Here is a 20,723-nt window from a genome sequence, read left to right on the forward strand (position 1 = left end):
TGCTTTTTCTTAGCACACGTAAACGTTTGAAACGCGGTTCTCGCGGTTCCCAACCATGACCTGCATCAAAGGCTCGACATTTTTAATCCGGCCTACAAAAAACTTTATTCAGGCGGCAAAAGCGAAGCTTTCGTCATACTCGACTGGGGCTTTTGGTGCAGGCGGCCTGGACAAAACGTCGACCCACCGACGTAAAAACGCATGTTCATTTTTAAACAAGCCCTGTCCGTTGCTGTAGACATTCTCGCTACCGAGGACTCTCTCAAAAATTGAGTTACGACTTTATGCCAGCATGAGAAGTTGGCGTATGTGCTGCGAGCCGGAGAAAAATTTCTTGTGTATAAACTGTGACTGGTACTTCTCGGGAAAGCGAGGAGCGCTCAGAATAAATAGAGGAGGAATTTATGAAGTTTGCGCTGTTTATATTCCACTTTAGCCGGTCGCTCTGTCCTTGATGATATTCTTTCTCGGATTCATTTACTCGACCGTTCCACGTATATTGCGTCATTTTCTCCGCTATCTGACTCGGATGACGAGTTCGGGACTGGGAAGGCGAGGAGGAATTTAAGGGTGGAGTTACGGTGGAGCATATTATTGAGCCCGACTCAACTTTTCATGAATTCATTTTAAGGAGCCACATTTTGGCACCTTCAACGCTTCTAGACCCAGTAACCCATTCTAAGAGGGCATGACGATGTCTTTAAATGAACCACTACTTAATGTTAAAAGTTGGAACTGAAGCACCACTGGATTTGTTATCTCATTGAAATCTTATGCGGAACACCTTGAACATGTTGATAAAGTACATGTAGACGATGAAACTCCAGAGACAAACATCTCGTTTGCGATGTCTCAAAATCTCTGCTCTCGTGTTACTTTATCAAAGGAGAGCAAACCGACGCTATCGTTGGAAATTTTCTCAGAATATTCCTGAGGCAGAGAAGAATTCAAGAGTGGGCTTTCAGTATTTACCATATAAAAAATAAAATATGAGTCATTCTGCAATATCGCAACACGATATTTCCATTCCTGCATTATACTGTCGATTATCAAACGATCGACAAATGAATTGCATTTTGCATAAAGGAACCAGGACCATCCTAATATAGCTAAGATTGTGCAACCTCTTTTACCTTGCAAATATTAGCTGATCATCTGAACAAGTTTTATTCTAGCTCCGAATAAAATATGAATTCAAGACGAAAATTACCTTGGTAAATTAAATTTTTTCAATGATTTCAATACTTTACTTTTGCAAAGAATGCAAGGTGCACAAGTTTAGCAACAGTGGAATGATCTTGGTTCCATTTTGCAAAATGTAATCCAAATAATCATGGAACAACAACTGTTTAGCTAAATTTCGGACTTAACAATATGATGATTAGGCCAGAGTCCTCTACTGCAGAAATCCGGTAAGAGAGGGTTGGTGACTGTATGCCTGGAGTATTTTCTTCTGAGAGAGATAGCTCTTTTCACGCACGGCCATAGGAGCTTATAAATTATCGAGCAGTCGTGAGCGGAACACATTTCCTGTAAAATAAAACAGAGAGCCATACTCTCCCTATTTAAATACTCAAATTGATCCCAGAGAAGAACATAGTAAAAATATATCTGTGTCAGGAGAAAGGCAGTCGTGGCCTCTGCTACATGGCCCTATCATTAGAAACGGGACAACACAACTTAATAATTAGATCGACTCTTTTTACGATCTGCATTTTTCCCTTTACTTTCAAATAGGAACTACAAAGGCGCATAAAGATCCCTCATACGTGCGTTTGGAGCGTTATACTTTTATTGCTAAATACCTGAGAGATTGCCCTTTGATCCCGGGACCTCGTGCTTCGCCGCTTAGCTGATCAAAGAGCGGTTCTGCACATAATCTGAGCCTTTTCTTCATACAGTTAAATGCTTTCCAGGGCGCGCGTGGAAATGAAGTCGTGTCCTTTTTCAGGAGAACGATGCCTGATATTAAATGGACGTATTTCTACCAAACGGAACTATGTGTATTATGACGTGAGCCCTGTTACGCATATATTCTTATGGGTCTCAGGGGTCATGTCTTAATGCACATAGTTCCGTTTGGCAGAAATACGTCCAAATAAATTCATGCACCGTTTTATCACTCCTAAAGTTTCGATGTGAATATTTTCCAACCTCCTCGGGCATGCATTTGGACACGGCAACCCGCTGCGCACCTATTCAATTAGTGCTCCGCTTTGTGACTCGCTTTTATTAGCCTTAACTTAATCTACGTATGAAATTATGAAATTATAATGTCTCCATTGGCCTTACTCTCAATTGCTGACTTTTATTGATGAAAAAATTGAGGAGAGGAAAAGATTGACTTGCATCTCAACGTCCCAGGCTCAAATGATCTTTCCTCGTGCGTTTTCTCTGTGCAATGTGCTTCAACTGAGCTTGTAGCTTTGTTTCTGAAAGCAGTCTGATTCAGTCTGGTTTCCTCCAAAATTGTTTGACTTCACTTTGGCCTTCGATACCTGGATCTCTAACATCTCCCCTTCCCCTCTCGTTTTTGAAAAGTTGAGCACACTGAGATAAGACACGTAAGATGGAATTAATCTGCAGCGTCGCCAACTACTTTAAGGAACGGAAAGGAGTGAAATCTCACCTTCCCCCCCCCCCTCTATCTGTATTATTTTTCCAAAATTTCAATCTTCAAAGGTTCGGGGCATCTTTTATGTTAACCGAAAGCTTAACGTCAGCTGTAGTTTTCATGTAATCCCCCTTTGTCAGGTATATATCAGACAATTTTTTTAGCCCCCTTCTTACTTGGATACTGATATCATTTATAAAGGGCCCTCCGTTACCATCGACGTTTCTCAGATTTGAAAGAAAAAAAAATACATCTGATTTGTAGCGGATGCCGCAGAAATTAATCTAAACATTCAGTTTGAAATTGCCACCCCTGGCGCACATTGCGATAGAAGCAGTGAGGATTCCTGAAAGTTAACAACATTTTCATCTTCGGGTCTCGTCCCCACGAATGTATGCTGATTGTTTATGTCCGTTTAAGCAATCTATATTTATAGTCCAAAATTCAGCAAAAAATAACAATTTATACCTACGCAAAAAGTAAATAAATAAATAAAGCAATGACATGAAAGTAGTATAGGTAGTACACATCTAACATTTCGGTTACATCTATTTGAATGAAAAAAATGGCAACTTAGGAAGCACATAGGTCACTTATCGACGGTGAAACTACCAAACCACGTATCTCGGTTTGCGACGTCGCAGACTTCCTGTCATACTTTATTTTTTAAATGAAAAGCTACTAACGTCCAGTCTTGAAAATTTCCGTGATTTTTCCTCTTCGTGCGGAGAAAATTCTGTGAAAATTTCAAGGAATGATATTGATTTGGTCTACTTCAAAAAATAAAATGTGAGCGGAGATTTTTAAACACCGCAAACGAGATACGTGGTTTGGTAGTTTCACCGTCGTTATGATGCGTATTCGGGCATATGCGTAGAGTAAAAATATCATACTTTACGCCGAAAAAACGAAACTGAAAGTTAAATGCGTTAACTTCCAAAAACCATACATAATCCAACGAAAATAAATAATTGGTAAATAACAGTTTTCTTGTATGCAAAGAAAAAAAATTAAAAATGTTAAAAAAGAGATGTCGACACAAAATTACATAGCCCCTTCAATTCTGAAGATACTACAAACGAACTGTACCTTAAAATTTTCATATCCCAGAAGCAAAAGTTCCCATGACGAATATTGCTATCGCTAGCGATTGCAAAAACCAACTTGTTCATTTTACTTTTATTCACGATGGAACATTTCTCCAGAAACATTAATTTCTAGATTATCCTAAAAATCTCATGGAATGTGTTTTGGAGAGGAAATTCCTTGAAACTGTCAAACAAATCGGAGCCACCATTCTCTAATCGACGAGGAAAGTATGAGATAAAATTTGGCAACAGGAGATGAAACTTGATCCCTTCCCGAGAAATTTTGCTCAGCTAATGTTGCCAACTTGGAAAATTCGCCACTGGATCGAAGTATGGGTTTTTGGCGCCAACTCACACATCCACGGTAACAACGTGTGAAAGACTAAATCTCTTTGAGTTAAAGTTTCCGTTTGCTTCGAGTCGAGATTAAAAGCAGGATAAGACCAAAGGCCATGAGTGGGGAGAAATAGCCAGTACCTGTTATTGCATCCGGCCATAAAATAACCTGAAACTTGCGCTCAAGTCTGAACTTAAAGCTGTTGCTTACATAGTAAACATACGCTTCGTGACTTTATCAAAGTTGTTTCATTGTGTATCGTCCGAACTTGCCGTATTCGCGGCACACTCGGGGGTTGGAAACTGCCCGAGAAATAACAACTTTATAGTGATATATAAACAATAAAAACCGCACTCAATTCTTCATGTAATGACAGGCAAAATAATGCTGTAAGGCTCTCATGCATCAAAAGTAAAACGAATCGAGGAAGTCATTTACGTGGGTATCAAAGAGGCGATCAGCAATTAGCTCAACTAAAGAGTGAAAATCGGTTAACTGTATTTTTTTTTTCTTTCAATCAGTAAACATTGGAGAGCAATTCATTTATCGTAAATATGAATATTCTTAGATGTGAATGGGGCAGTTTCGTCATCAACGCAAACAGAGTTACGCATGTAACTTTGTCAACACGTTTGTAATGAACTGATCTCCTGTTAAAAAGTCGGACCATTTTTAAACATCTTGTCATTCAACTAGAAAGGGCTCTCGAATAACTGCAGCATTAGTTTTCTACAGCGCATTTGGCCAGTCAAGTTTTTTTTTTTAAATTTAGTTGAGGACTTGAAATTTTTCGGTTAAAAGGGACTAATTTTGGAGCATCTCTCCCTCCTCCTTCACCCCCCCCCCCCCCCGCCCCCAAAAAACTAGCAGCAGAACGTTAGAGTTCGGCACGGATTGCAGGTTTTTTTTTTTTTTTTTTTTTTTTTTTTTTTTTTTTTTTCAAATGGCAATGTGTCTCTTGGGATACATTGTCAGGGAGCGCATAAATTTACCGTGTTTGAACCCAGACTGTAGATCTGCGTCTATCGCCGACTCAAAATGGCATCTGGTCAATGTTTTACGGTTTTCAATTGATCAATGAAATGTTTGAATCGAAAAACTTAACCTAATGGGGGTATAAACCCTGATACTATGAATCAACCTCATTCCATAACTACTAAATGTACCGAAAGTAAAAAAAAATTGCTGCAGCCAAAATGTTCATAGCAACATTCAAGAGTTGACGCACAATGTTGTTACTTCAGCATCTTTTATTTTCGGTGTGAGCGCGAAAGGGTGTGCCTGTGCCGTTTGTAACAATTTTGAAGAATCTTTTTATAATGTATCGATTTATTTGTTGCAGAGTTGCCTGAGGAAGATCCAGTCATCCGGACGGAACATAACAGATATTTCCCAGGAGACTACCTTATAGCTAATTGTACCTGCCCACCGTCGAAGCCTGGTGCCTCTATGGCGTTTTATCTTAACAATAGATCGGTAAGGCAATAGCGGATCTTTTCAGAGCAGAGGATGAGACAGAGGGTCCATGACTCCGTGCGCTCCCTCTGCGGAAATTCGATTTCGCCGTGTATTTCATATCGAATCGCCGATTCACCGTCGGTTTAATTTGCACACATATTTCTCTCTCCTGCAAAGATGTTTGGCCCAGTGGGCTGATTTTTGAAATTGATAGACAAAACAATAGACAAAAAAGACATAAGGAACTTTAGGTTTTCTTGGTGCACGTTGTGAGCGAGGAGTATATCGGTCAAAGCACTCTTGATCGCAGTAACGGCGCCAGCAGCATTCCTGCAGGAACGAGCGTTTTTAAAATGTTGCGTCATTTAAAAAAAGGGGGAAATTGTTTATGTAAATTGATGAGACCATGCAACTAGTGCTCGACTCAGTTTGACAAATCAGAGAAGTAAGCAACACGCCTGATGTTTCGTGTATGAGGCGGGATAAACTTTGCCAAATTGCGGGTGTGCATGGTTCTTCTCTGATGAGCGCGGTTAATGTATTGAACTTGCGGATAAAGCTCCTTCAAAATGCTTGACTGCAACAAGGAGGACATTCCCTCCAGCGGTCTTGGTGCCACCAAGACCGAAGATATGAAATAGCGGTCTAAATAGCGCATCCACCAAGTTGGTGGATGCGCTATTTAGACCGCTTGGTGGATGCGCTATTTAGACCGCTATTTCATATCTTCGATGCTTAAACAGATGAATGAAAGTGCTTAATGACCACGAATTAAGCATACGTTTCCCTTTGAAGGATCCGCATAGTTTAATGTGATCGTTGGATGACAGAATTGTGAAACAATTCAGTTTAATTGATACCACTTACTGTCGCCGCGGGCCAAGCTCTCAGGTGTGTTAGCATATCGAACCAAAGTTTCTTACGTTTTGCCTCAAATGCAAATAATCAGCAGAGAAAAGGTATTGGCATTTTTTTTAAATTTCTTATCCTTAGTCTTTATAGGTACATTGTTTGGATATCTTTGTTTAACCTGTTAAAAATTAGATTCATTTACAAGATCCAAATCACGTCTTCACATCTCGGCGCACCTTGAATCTCTTTGACGCAAGAATCCCCTATTACGTAATGGACCATTAGACAAGGTACGAGTTTCAGCATTCTCACACATGTTTCTTAATTCACGCAGAACACGATACGTTCAACGAAAATTACCGTAATCAATACCTTACGAAGATATTTAATGATTCTTAATGCGTGAACTCAGACCATCCGCTCATGAAAACTCAATGCTCTACGTGATTCACATCGAGCGCTAAACGTTATCATGACAGTCCTTGCGATATAAAAATCTGGCAACCTCGATCTTGACGCTTTGGCTCAGCTATTACAAATTGCTTATAGTTTGAACAACATATGGTGGGAAATGAACATTGCTCGATTGAGAAGCTTGCTGAAACCGTTGTAGTGCGCGATTTGACTCACGTAGAGTTTTGAGTTTCTTGTGAGCGGGCAGTTCAAATTCCTCGTAACCAATGTGTAATAAAAACGTTAATATCTTCGTTAAAAGTTGATTTCAATAATTTTTGTTGTAAGAATCGTGTTTTACGTGAAATTTTGGTTAAGAAACATGTATCAGATTGCTTAAATTTGTACCTTGTCTAGTGGTCCATTTTCTTTATTTATCTTCAATGACACGTCATAAATATACTTATCGATATTTTGCGCTTTAAGTCTATAAACATAATATTACTGACACGTATGGACACTACTTCTAAGTGTATGCAATCTGACATCGAGTTTAAAGATGAGCAAACGCTGCCGAAGCAAATTATTGACATTTAACCTGAAATTTCTTTTTTTTTGGGGGGGGGGGGGCTAACCGGTCCATCAGAAATGTGAAACCAATACCATTTGAAGCTGAGGATACGAGTATCAAAATCAAATAATCATTTTTCTTATTATTCTTCGCACTTTTTTTGAAGGGGTGGGGGGGGATGGGAAACCATGATACAATGGTACGTGTTTTCAGGATAATTGAGTTTTCCTGTGATCCTCTTGGCAGATTCTTTCACATCTTTTACTGCTTTAATAATTTATCTTTATTCGGTCGCAAAATATAAAGTACCAGGATAGACTTTCAGAAAGTCCCTCGTAAAAAGATGATTATCAAATATTCATTCGATCCATTAATTTTGCAGGAATACATATCATATTTTAAGATCATATATTCAAACAATTTTTCTTCAGGCAGAATTTTTGGCAGTGCTTAATAGTCACCAGTTCTCCGTGGATAATTTTCTTTTCTCAGTCGCTAGTTATGTCATATAATGGTGGGATTCAATAAATTTGCAGCCCTGCTTGTTGCGTTCGTTCATTTTGAAGGAGCTTTATCAGCGAGTTTATATTCACTTGTTAGTTCAATTTAAAGTCTCCTCGTTATTTGAATTCAATTTCCGTTTCAGATTCTTCAAGAAGAAAGAGAGCCTCTTTCAGACGAAGGAGACGAGCTTGTTGAAAATATAATCAATCTTTCGATGCAACTAGATCCCAGCCATTTTTACAAGGGAACGTTCACGCTGAAATGCAGCGCCGTAGTCACACCTCTATACCAAAAAACAGTAGAAATTCGGTTGTCGAATAGCCCGCACCAACCCGTTCCTGAGAGAGGTAACAGTCCCCTCTGAGCCCGTCTTCCTTCCTACATCCTTTCTTGATTAATTATTTTTACTTTAACTCTTTACGAAGGCGCTTTATATTTGAGGATCATCATTTCTTTCCTTTCCTCCATGTTTTTATTTATTTCAAATAAAATTCCAAATAATTTAACTTGCAGAGGACTTTGTGCAGTGAAACCAAAACGCAGTCTTCAACAGAGACGAAAAATGAGGAATCTCTAGTTTCGGAGCATTTGAACCGTTTCGTACAATTTTTCCTGATTTTGTTTCTAAAAAAGTGCATGCAGTATTCTAAAGAATTGGACAGTTGCGAATAATCATCACTGCTTGCAATGAAAAAAATTAATGATTATTGACATGTAATAAAATATAATGGGAAGTCCGTATACATTGGTCATAAAGAAAGTTCAAAATTAAATTGAGCTGATGAGCTGTCCGTTCGATTTATTTTAAAATCCAAAATCGTTCTCCCCCCCCCCCCCACCACCAAGGATTTACATAAATATCCTCTTGAAATTCTTTGCGAACAACGGAACAGCTTAAAGCGTAGAACAATTCAAAGCCTTATTTTGTACGAGCTACAAAATAATAAATTTTAGTGGAAAAAGAAACGACGAATACGGAAATCTCGAGGGCTCATGTTTGTCGATATACAAAAACTATGTGTATAAGTAGCCTGTAAATTGAGCGTTCTAACCTGTAACATGTTTTAGTGCTGAAGCTTACAGTTTATTCCGGTCTTCACCGATACAAACAATTCATCAAAAATTCAGAGCTAAAAGCGCATTTAAAATATTCATTGAGAAGAAAATGTGTTTTTCTGACGAAGAATATGTGTTTTTTGTTTCAGTCATGCGATCAGGATGCTTGAAAACGCAAAGACTTCCGAAAGTGTTCTACCTCAGTCAAGTAATGGTGTTATTATCCCTTTGGAGATAGCTCATGTCTGAAGCTGATTTAGACATGCAGTGCAATGTCGTCTAACCGCCTAAAAAGTCATGCCCGAACTAGCTATTTTTCTCAAAAACTGTGATAATTACTTTAGCTATTAGTATGTATCTGTATCTATAACGTGTAAATATTGTAATATATTGATTCTTCTACAACTAAAGAAAACTAACACAAGGACAATGGCAGCAACGCCCAAGTGATGTCAGTGTATTAAGAATTGAATTATACGGCAAATGCGCTTTTTGCATGTAAGTTAGGGTGATCCTCCTCTCTCGAAGAAGTATAAACATGTTTGCCTCTATAAAAACTAGACGCATTACTGCAAAATAAGGATATCTGCATTGACAGACCCAAAGGAAGAACCTACTTGTTTCAAGGATTTTATTTTTGGAGTTTGGAAGGTAATTCAGTCCAAAATTGCATTCCCAAGACCTATACTATCAACGGAGATATAAACGGAAAGAATAACTCGATCTGGAATAAATAAAGTGTTTTCTCTCGGTTGAAAATTTAGGGAAAACATGATAATGTGGAACAATAGGGATACCATGTTGATAGATTTGTGTCAGATAATACTGCTCTAATTGGCCTACATTTTAAGATTAGGAGCTACAATTTCTAGTTCATTGTAGCGACAACATACGTGCCCTTTACCTCCCTATGCAAATAATTGTTTTTATATGTGAGCCAAAAATTGTAATTTCTTATTTCAAAATTTGGCCCAAATGAAAACTAGATGACGCAAAATGAGTCTATCCTCAGGAGAGTAAAAAGCCCTAACTGCCACTGGCTTTGAATGGAATTTTGGGTGGTTTTTTCGAGTACTCTCTCTTACCATTCGTCCTCTGTACTTAATATGCCTAAATTCATTCCAATTTCCGTGTCTCACGTACGTAAGCAGCTCTAGGCTATTGCCTTTACAATATCTTTTTTTCAAAACTCCGCAATGCCGGTACACCGTTTTTTTTTAAAATGCGTCTTATTTACCGCCATCAATACGAGATTTTATAGCTAGTATAAAATTGACATATTAGTGAAGCGTATGTGTGCTTAACTTCAACAACCGAAAAAATATACTTCAGATACCCAACTTCTTACTGCATGCCTCATTGGTTTTTTGAGAGTTTTTTTGTCACTGACCAGTCCATCCATCAGTTAAATTTTACAGGGATTCAAGGACAGGTCATTATCGTCAATTTTAAATATTCATCTGCCTTGTTAATAAACAATTCAAAGCAAGAAAATGTCTGTCGTACGGAGAGTTTTCTTAAGTTCACGTCCCGGTTTTAAGAGGGAAAACCTCATAAAACCTCTTAAAACAATGTGCAAATAATTAAGTTCTCATAATCCCGCAGGCATCCATTTTTCAAGACGCGCAAAGAACTAATTGACAGCATTTCATTATTTTATGCTTCGAACGAGAATGTGCGGAATGACGACACGAGAGACAATGTTTTATTGTTAATATATTTTATGTATCTGTTCATTGTTTGAATATCTTTTAAAGAAAAACCTCTTTGAATGTTTGATTACCTAATGAATTAAATATTTTCTTTGCTCAGTTTTGGGAGTGATTGATGAATTCCTTAACCGTGACACAGTATCCGTGGTTCCATATATTTGATCCATTAGCGGATCCAGCGCAAATTGGCAACATTGTTTTCCTCCATTTAAACGAATGGAAATGTACCGATTCTTAGTGGGGCCAGGTGCTCTGACAAGAATCGATTATTTAACATAGGTTTAGACGGAGGGGATCCGGCGTTGCCAAATTGCTGGATCCACCTCTGATTTGATCCGAAATCGGAGGATCACCAGCGGTGGAGGCTCTTTTGTCTCCCCGGTGATCTCACTCTCCTGGGGGTCCCTCCACGCGGCTTCCGTCCCTTGCCCTGGGGATTAGCACCGATGTGTTGTCCGTTATCATACCTGTTATAAACGTTATTTTTATTGCTGACTGATCTTCGTCCTTTGGCCTTCATGACCACTTCCTCGTCATCGTCATCGTTGAAGCCGTGATTGGCGTCCCCAGTGATGACCTGATTGCTGTTGACCGCTCTCCAACCATCGTGGATGTTAACGGTGGGGTTGCGAATAATCCGTTTGCCCCTCAGCGTGGAACCCGGGGAGCTCATGGTGACACCGTTGACATTTCTCAGGAAGCTCGTGTGTCCGTCTTCGTCTGGCCCGTTGTTGAAGACGTTGTTGTCGAAGGTGATGGTTCTGCCAAGAAGGGTAGGTTCTTCATCGGGGGTTTCCCCTAGGTCAGAAGGGTTGCTGCTGTCAATTGGTACCATGTCGTTAGGAGGGAGAGCAATGGGAGCCTTCATCGCGATGCTGGCTTGTTTCAGTGTCACAGACGTTGCATGACCGAATGCCTGAGGAAAGTTGAATTTCGACCGCGTTAAAAAGAAAGGAACCAAGCCACATCAACTATTACCAAATTTAAGTGGGCAATTTGATTTTTTAGAAAAGAACGTTTGTGTGAATATTCTTTTGAAATTTGTAGGGACTTTGCTTCGCACTATGCAGAGAATTCTCTGAAATTTGCCCAAGAGTCCACACAACCGTTTTCATGTAAAACATTAAATTGCCCAGTTAAATGGCAATAGCTGATGTGGCTTGGTTCCTTTCTGCTTAACGCGGTCCATTTATAAATTATAATGTAGAGTGGGTCTCACGCAAATTTTCTAAATCAAAAAGGAAAGTGGTCTCTCCTCGAAAATGGTTGAAAAATCGCGTTGAGGACATTGAAAATGTCCGTAACTATTTATACCTCTTCACAACCTGTATAAGATATTTGCTCAAATGGGCCTGTTGCAAACTTTTGCTAGAGCAAAAATAAGAGTTGTTTCTTATAGATAATGCCTCAAAAATCACGATGAGCGCATCGGCAAAGTCTGAAATGCACTCATAACTTCACAATCTGCGTAAGAAATTTGCGGTTTTTTGAGCTTCCCGCTTCAAAAACGATACTACGGCACAGGTGAACATTTTGTTAGAGGAGTCGTTCCATCGTCGGCAATACTCATCATGGCCGACGACAATCCGCCAAAACACCTGTGATGGGACGAGATAACACCTGAACAGGATTAGACTAGATAACAATCGGCGTGTTTACGTTCATATTTTCCTCACTCGCCTTGATTGACCTTGAACTCTCCTTAAAATACGCGCGGAACTGCGCAAGCGTCGGCCATGATGAATATTGCCGACGATAGAGCGACTCTTCTAACAAAATGTTCACCTGTGCCGTAGTATCGTTTTTGAAGCGGGAAGCTAAAAAAAACGCAAATTTCTTACGCAGATTGTGAAGTTATGAGTGCATTTCAGACTTTGCCGATGCGCACATCGTGATTTTTGAGGCATTTTATGTAGGAAACAACTCTTATTTTTGCTCTAGCAAAAGTTTGCAACAGGCCCATTTGAGCCTCCCACTTCAATTTATCCCACGAGTACCACAGCATAGGCGTAATTCGATACAAAGTGAGCCATCTCGTTTTCACAACTCCACGCAATACTCAAAATGACCGCCGTCTTGTGCGGTGGTGTTTCAGCTATAAAAACCAACATTTATACATCATGAAAGCTTCTCTTCCATCAGTTTTTCAAGTTAAAATTCATAAGTAAAAAGACTTCGTCGTTTTTTTCTAGTATAGAAATTGTGTCACATGACGGTGGCTATTTTATAACAAATTATTCCAATGATGTATGTTTTCGCCGTCACACAATTTTTTAATCAAAGCTTGAAAAAGGTATTGAGTTTTCGAATTATATGATGGGCCCATTATTGATTCAAAGCTATTTATTTTTTTATTAAAGAAAAAAGCACCTTTTTGGTTTAGCAAACGTTTGCAACAATCCTATTTTGCGGCCTAAATGCTGGGCTCAAGTACTATTCGGAGCTATATTATGTTTAATGATGGATATGCATGTTGTTTTACAGTGCTTTTAAATATTTCCACAATTTCCATCCACTATTTATGGAAGATAATTAAATTATGTCGATATTATAATAGTGACAAGTTTAAGGAAGCAAAAGAACACTTTTCACAGGCGATATATCTAGTTTTAAATAATTAATTGACTGCGATGTATTCTTAAATTACGCGACATTGCCAGACTTATTGCCGCTGCTCTTAAAGCAAGAGTCTTGCGTTTGAAGTATACAGGAAGCTCCAACGCATTGGCGTCGGAGAGCGGCTCTGGGGGCAGTAGTTGTAGTCAAGAATGAGGGCCTAGACACATTTTGTCATTGATGTACAATCCGACAACTGTCGATTCATGTTTTGTAACTTAGCAGATTTACGTAGCCGGTGTATAAATGTGTATTGGGCTTTGATATGGCGAATACATGGCATTATCACTTGTTGTATACTTTTAATTTTGAAAGCTCTTTGGAGGTCCGCTTCCTAAAAAATCTCTGGTTGATAAGTCGTTTAGCGAGGCTGCAAAAAATTTGCATTTTTATATCTGAAAGTGTAGGTATTGGTTTTTTGTATAATTGTTTTTTTGGATTGCTGGAAAAGTAACGCATACTTCTATAATTTAGGACTGAGTCAGGGAAATATAAGGTTCGTTAAATAGTAAATATTCCTAGTACCGTGTGACACTATTGTTAACGAAAAGTTTTTGCAACTTGTCAAAGAGGTTGTTGAATGATCTTCGAATAACTTTTGATGAGCTAGAGGTAATGGTTCTATCTGCAGCTCGTGGACTTCTGTACGATATTGTCCAGAATCATCTAAATTTTCAAAAAGTGTCCGCTTGTTCGATACCCAATTTGCTCATTCATGCATACAAGGAGAAGCGCATGAAAGCTTTAGCAGACATTTTGGAGATGAATCAAGAATTAGATGAAGAATTTATGACTTAAATCACGGCACCTTAATCACGGGATGACCTTAATTACGGCAACTATTTATTGTCCATGAGATGCAGATGGTTCCATTTCCCTAGCTCATCAAAAGGTATTCGAAGATCAATTTCATCAGCCACCCGTACGAACCACGTTTCTAGTGACCCGTACTTGCTTCGCACGTATGAAACATACAATCAGAGAAAACAGAATTCATCTTACAATAATCAATAATCAGTAGGACATGAATCGTTGCGATGTATAATACGACATTATAATGCGGCATTACTATTGTAATTCATTTTAATGTTTAGGGGCATTATAAATCATTATTGCCACGTCGGAATGAAATGTTGTAGACTGAATTGAAAAGCATGTTGGCAAAATTTATTATAAAAATAGTATAACATGTAGGTACATAACATAAAGGTAATACAAATTAAATGATTAGAGCGTGTATATTTCATTACATTATAGGTATATTACAATCATTTTTGTCATTGTTGGAAATTTTGATAGTTTGAATTTTGATAGTTGATAGTTGATAGTTTGAGAGTTGAAAATTTGGTTATTTTATTTAGTTAAGGTGATTCGATAGACGCCATATTTTGTGTCAGAATGGCATGCGACATATCCCATCAATTGGTTCCATTTTTTCATTTACTCATCATTTTTCTCCAATTTTAAGTTTCGCAATTCTGTTTTCAGGAGACTAAAGCACTCACTTATCAATTTGTATATTTATATTGAGTTAAGGGTAGAGACGTATTCCTCACCGGAATTGAGGAATGGAGGTGTTACAGTAAGTCCGGCATTAGGTTCCATTTCGACATCAGCGACGATCAACGCTACGATACTGGAAGCCAGTCTTCCGATATTAAATCCCTAGCGGGGAAGAAAAAAAATGCCTAGATTTCGCTAAAAATCCCTAAATCCCCAGATTTGCTCAAATATACTTAAAAAATCCCTAGATTTTGCAAAAAGCGCCATTTTTTTATGAAGAATCATGATGTCATTCGATGTAGCGATTTGCAATATTTAAATCTGATTGGCTCGTTTGAATTTTGGCGCTCTCTGAAAGCAGTGCTAATCCAGACCAATAAAATGAAAGAATATTAGTTGATTTCTTATTATTAACAGGTTGAATGCAGTTGAATGTCAAGTACATCGAAGGACGCAATCGTTTTAATTTCCGGCTTATTTGCGGGGAAAATAGTGTTGCCAAAAAGGCCTACAAAATATAGATGAAAAAATGTTTTCGATTGTCGAAGCTAGAATTGAGGTTAAAAAGTTGATTTTTGGTAACTTTACCTCATCAAAAAAAAATCCCTAGATTTCCTGAAAAATCCCTAAATCCCTGGAAATTCCGGAAAATCCCTAAATCTAGGAATAAACTCTTAGACATCGGATGGCTGTTGGAAGCATTAGAGTCAACATTTGAAACGCTGCTGCAGAATTTGCCGGGAGTATAATCGAGTGTTGAAAGTCAGTAGAATTGAACAATGTAATAATTGCTTTCCGAAATAAGCGTTATAATAAAAAAACAACGAATCTGAACTGTTAATACTGGAACACACCTTCTGTAAATGTACCTTGCGAGAGATAAGTAAAAAAATAGATGTACTGGAGGAGAAGTGCTTCTCCACAGAGTTTGAAGAAGGAAAAAAAATGCCCAAATTTACTTACTTCAGCATTTTCGGCAAAATCACTGCAATTTCCGAACCTTTTTCTGGCCAGGGGCCAAAATTAAATGATTATGAAGGGCCACTTAGATGTTGTAGATAAAAATAGGACTGTTGAAAAAGTCGCCGTTTTCAATAAATATGTTCCCGGAATGGAAGACATCTAGGGTAAAAATTTTACGAGTTACGAGCAAAATTTTCCTACAATCTATTTCCGCGTTTGGTTACGTCTAAGGCTAAGGGCCCGTTCGCCAAAACTAATCGGAACTGTATGAATGAATTGCTCCTTTTAAAAATCAAAACAATATCGAATTGCGATATATTACACAGTTAAGATAGGGCTATGTCCTGTCGTAAGCGGCGACATACAGTCGATATCATTTCAATAATCGCCCCAATGGCCACGATAGTTGTTAGACGTTTACGGTTTCCCTGGTAACCTTTGTTTGCTATCAGCTGATATCGAGTAAATGACTAGGAAGCTCCAACCCAGTGGTTAAAGCTTCCTTAACCGCGAAAACTTTAAAATTCAAATTTTCAAATTTTGAACGTAAAGTACATTTTTTCCATCACGAGATAAAAGCACAAACAAGTTTTGAATTGTTGACTGTATCACCATGATTCCAAAAATACAATACACAACATAGCATTGACTAACAATAAAACAGTATGCAATAAAATAAAGTCATGACAAGGAACATAGCCGAAAATGGCGCCGATTCCCATCAACCAACGCGCGGTCTCTACAATGTAACATGCTGCATTGATACTCCCCAGCTGGGACCGTCCGGAATAGCAGCTCTAGTGCAAGAAAATGATGGAAATGAACGTACCACAAGCCCGAGCAAGAAGCAGAATAAGGGGGAATAGTTTGCGTGAACAACCATGCCTGAGATTCAAATACCACCACACAGACTGACGGTACGGATGACAAGCCTATGGCTTTTAAAGAAAAGTTTGCGTGCATAACTGCCGTCACTCTCAGTTTAATTTTACCTTTAATTTAAAATCTTTAAATTAAAAAAGATTTTTTTTCGCAAAGCTTTAAAAAGCGACAATGTTGTCAAACATGTGTTCTTAGTACTCACTAAGAACAGATTAACAACAGTTGTCAGAAAAGAACACAACATCCGTGTCTTTTTCATGATACTTTGTGAGAGAGTACTTCATATTTGCATATTTCTCCAATAAACTCTCAATGTACACAAACAAAAGTTGAAAGTTCAAAAACTTGTTGTAGGCATTACAATGTTTCAAAACGATTGCAATTCTTATCGCTCATTGAAACTATGAAATAATTTTACTCTTGACTTCAATAACTAACTTTACGCGCGCAAAGCCTTCGATTTTGTAGTTTGCCCTTCAACAGTAGAATTGAAGCTGCATAAATGTCCTTTTCGGGGACAAAATTAAAGTGTAAATTGAAAAGCCTCCTTAAAGGTCTTTTTGCACGCGTAAGTAATTGCAAGGTACCTTCTTGGTACTATAAGTATTCCAATACACGACAACAATGTGTAATTTGAGTTAAACGGACTTTAATTCTTCAACTAGATGCTCTGACGTTCCTATTCTGCTTGACGCACAATTTTAAAAGCATGTTAACGTCTCGTCAGCACTCGACTGGCACGCAATGGATAATTTTTTAATTTTTGCGTCAAAGGCATATTTCATATTGATGATTATGATTGACAAGATCTTGAATGAATTGGCGCAGTTGCCAATCTTGTGAGACATGATTATTGTTGTTGCTCTAAATTTATTTTTACATAAAATACATACATGGCACAAACGAAGTTTTTTAAGTAAAACTAAACATTACAGTTCTGTACTTTGTGATAGAAGTCTCTAGGGGGATGAAAAAATGTTGCTTGGTTTAAAAAAAACATTAAAGAAAAGGTGATCATTCATTCCGAAATACAGCAATCACGTTTTGGTTTTATTTTTTCTCTCTTATCTTTACTTCATAGAGACCCAATAAAATTCCTATGAATTAATGTTACAGCTTTAGAGGGAGCAAAATAGCCCCGACTCAACAACGGAGGATGGGCTCTCCCGAGGAAAGTTTTAACAAAAATGGTCCTAGTTGCGCAAGCATACACTAGGGGCTTGGAGGAGATGTGGGATTATTGTAATTTTTGCTACTTTAAGAAACATGTGTTTTAAGTTTCAAAATTACAATATAATTTATGGCCCTCGACTAACGAGCACATCCCGTCTTTTCCACCTGTCTCTCGTTCCGTTTGACAGAATTACGTCCATTTTAAGTCTAGTTTTAGTTGAAATCATTATCGTGTCACTTCTTCAAAAGCTGCACTAGTCCCCCTTGTGTTCCAAACCCCTCATATGTTAACGCCCATCCTTTATTAAAAGAATAGAAACAAGAAAACTTACAATGCGAATAACTTCATCCAGATTCTTAAGCGTCTTCACCTAGCTCTTTCTTTCCTTCTCTCTCACAAAATATCGCATTCAATCAAGTTAAAAATTGATGGTAATCGAATCACTGATAATAAAACCACACCAACTCGAAAAAATAAAATATTTAAGAGGCACAAAAACTGGTACGAGAGGTAAAAAAGTTGGTCGAAGGAAAAAACTTGTCGGTGCCAAAGGACAAGCACGTACTTTAATGATTCAGGTTGACATAAAGATGCCATCTCCAATGACTTTCGTGAAAGTTATGCACCTTTAATGGCATTTGGGCATTTTTAGGTGTCCGAGTTTGTGCGTTTCCATTCTCACTGATTCAATTATGGATCCATACATTTCTCTCACTTCTATCGTCAAAAATGCCCAGTATCTCAACACTGTGAACCAAATTGAACTAACTCTTCTTCTCTTAAGTTTTTACCACAACCATTCCTCTCATTTAAAATCACCCCCTTTCTTCCCATTAGTCCTCTCGAATTCCTCCTAAAGATAAAAAAGAAGAGGAAGAATAGACGAAATTAAACTCTTTTCCTTGAAACGTTTTCGAAATCACACGTTAACTCGTAGAGCCACGGTTTTTTTTTTTTTTTTTTTTTTTTTTTTTTTTTTTTTTTGTCTCATGAGGAATGGGACGCCCTCCATCGCCCCTCGCCCTCATAATTAAACTTCGGAGACACTCAATAGTGACATGCAAACGATTTTAAGCCAAGCGTGTGCGAAGATAGTGACCTATGCAAAGAAGTCATAAAAAATGAACAAGACGAGCCAAAGTTAGCACACAGCAAATCGCTGAAGAACCGGGTCCTTGAAAGTACGAAATGAAAAGCAATAAAACTTGGCCATGCATGAAAAGCTTGCCATTGAAGCGATAAGAATGAATTGTCACGTGATCGTATCGTACGTGGGTAAGGTTTAGCATATCATTCATTGAACGTGACGCGTGACAAAAATTACCCTGAAATTTGCAGTGACAAACTGCCTACTATACTACCTCTGACCCAATTCAGAGACAATATATGTGCAATTAGTTTCCTTGTACAAGTAGGTGATCCTATAGATGTGCCAGAATATAGCAGTTCCTTTTTGCAAAATGTGTCCATTTGGGATTGCCTGTCCGACAACTACGAGGTCCAGGTCCTGAGGTCTGCTTCGCTCTTCTAGAGGGCTGCATCGTAATAACAAAATTCTAGGCCAGATTCCGATTTGTAGGCAATTTTGTGTTTGCAGGGAGGTTACTATTCAGCAATTATTACCTGCAGAAAGCGGAAGAACACTGAAAAAAAAGTTACGGGCAGGTATAGACATACCCTCCGTTCCGGGCTCATGGCCGCATGTTCCGGGTACTGGAGGCGTAACTTCGAATGCTCTGGGTGCTACGCCCGGAACTTTGGGCCTCTGAGCCCGGAATGCGGACGGTATGTTTATATAGCCCGTAAGTACAGCTTCCACGGCCGAAGTTTTTTTTCCGTAAATCGGTTCTGAAGATCTCTGTGAATAACTTTGAAAAATTATGAAAATAAATGGAAATTTTAAGAGCTACATTTTATTATGCCACCAAGGATTTTAGAGGTTTCATTCTAGTCAAAACCTAGGTCCTTCAATTCTAAATGTACGGAACGATGGTACGAGTTCCTTTTTGCGCTGTCTGTTTCAGCTAAGAAAGAAGAATAACAAAAGTATCTTACGTATGAAGGAAGCAATTTAGAACATACATATCATACTCTAAAGTCACCAGGTATCGGACTCCATTGCAGCCATTTCGAGATATCGAGGAAAAAGTGCGCGTTAGTCCCGTTTATTTAATAAAAATTACACATTTTTGAGCCCCCTATCTCATGGCCAATTTTAGATGAGACTATCAGAACTAATGATTCTTTCGCTTGTATTTCAAGGTGCTGTAACAAATCAATGCTTCAGTAATTTTCAGCAGAACTCAAAACATTGAATTTTGAAAAAAGCATTCAACTAAAGCACTTATGGAAAGATCGTTTTTAAAAACTACTGTAGGTACTTATTTTGACTGATTACCTAGATGTAATCGTCTTTGTTTTATCACGAGTCTCTATAATGAAATGATCAGCTTCGTTAGTATCCAAGGTTACACACGAGTACCTGCTATGGTTGACATCATCCTGTTCGTCATTTGTACGAGAACTTCAAACTCCATCACTTGACTTAACTTTCTTACGTACTGGAAGATCACTCACAAGTCACGATATCGATGGACAATCCTTTCTTCGGCCGATCTGGACGCACTTGGATCATTCGTGGAAACATTCGTCATCAACGGTCGTCGATCTAGAGGCCAGGAAGATTTCCAAAACTGAGGGAGAAAACTCTGTCTGAGGTTTTCGTCATAACAGAGAAGTGATGACAAAGTAACAGATAACAAGAGTCATAAAAGTCGAGAAATTTACGATCCGGTTAATCCAGATTATCTTCCTATTTACATGGGCAGTCTGGGTAGGAAACCTCTCGTCTCGTTGGAGGTGGATGATGATTTACGGCCTCTCTAGCTCTCTCCCTCTCTCTCTATCCCACAATTTATCCTCTCTCTTTCTCTCTGACGATTTCTTATCGGCGCCGGCCCGGGGGAGGGCCCTACAAGACATGGATTTTGCAATCGTCGA

General features: G+C 38.5%; 2 protein-coding genes across 8 annotated transcripts in view; one reads left to right on the forward strand and one right to left on the reverse strand.

Annotated features, from left to right (window-relative positions):
• LOC109031242 (uncharacterized) overlaps window positions 1-9,600 on the forward strand; it is a 196,079-nt gene extending 186,479 nt beyond the window's left edge. For both annotated transcript variants that reach the window (XM_072299116.1, XM_019042652.2), the window contains 3 exons: window positions 5,382-5,515; window positions 7,960-8,164; window positions 9,023-9,600. In XM_072299116.1, the coding sequence (XP_072155217.1) occupies window positions 5,382-5,515; window positions 7,960-8,164; window positions 9,023-9,111 (428 nt within the window). In that variant the 3' untranslated portion in view covers window positions 9,112-9,600. The remainder of the gene's footprint in view (window positions 1-5,381; window positions 5,516-7,959; window positions 8,165-9,022) is intronic.
• Window positions 9,601-10,213: 613 nt separating this feature from the next.
• LOC109031243 (uncharacterized) lies at window positions 10,214-20,582 on the reverse strand. 6 transcript variants are annotated; one of them, XM_072299119.1, is made up of 3 exons: window positions 20,301-20,582; window positions 16,497-19,346; window positions 10,214-11,501 (listed from the first exon to the last, which is right to left on the reverse strand). In XM_072299119.1, the coding sequence occupies exons 2-3, from the start codon at window positions 16,548-16,550 to the stop codon at window positions 10,935-10,937; spliced, it is 621 nt and encodes a 206-aa protein (XP_072155220.1). In that variant the 5' UTR covers window positions 16,551-19,346; window positions 20,301-20,582; the 3' UTR covers window positions 10,214-10,934. The 6 variants fall into 6 exon arrangements, with proteins under 6 accessions (XP_072155220.1, XP_018898200.2, XP_072155219.1 ...); XM_019042655.2 differs by having other exon boundaries at window positions 20,206-20,582; XM_072299118.1 differs by having other exon boundaries at window positions 16,497-19,366; window positions 20,206-20,582.
• Window positions 20,583-20,723: the final 141 nt, after the last annotated feature.

The sequence above is a fragment of the Bemisia tabaci genome, chromosome 4, assembly GCF_918797505.1.
Source record: "Bemisia tabaci chromosome 4, PGI_BMITA_v3".
Lineage (NCBI taxonomy): Eukaryota > Metazoa > Arthropoda > Insecta > Hemiptera > Aleyrodidae > Bemisia > Bemisia tabaci.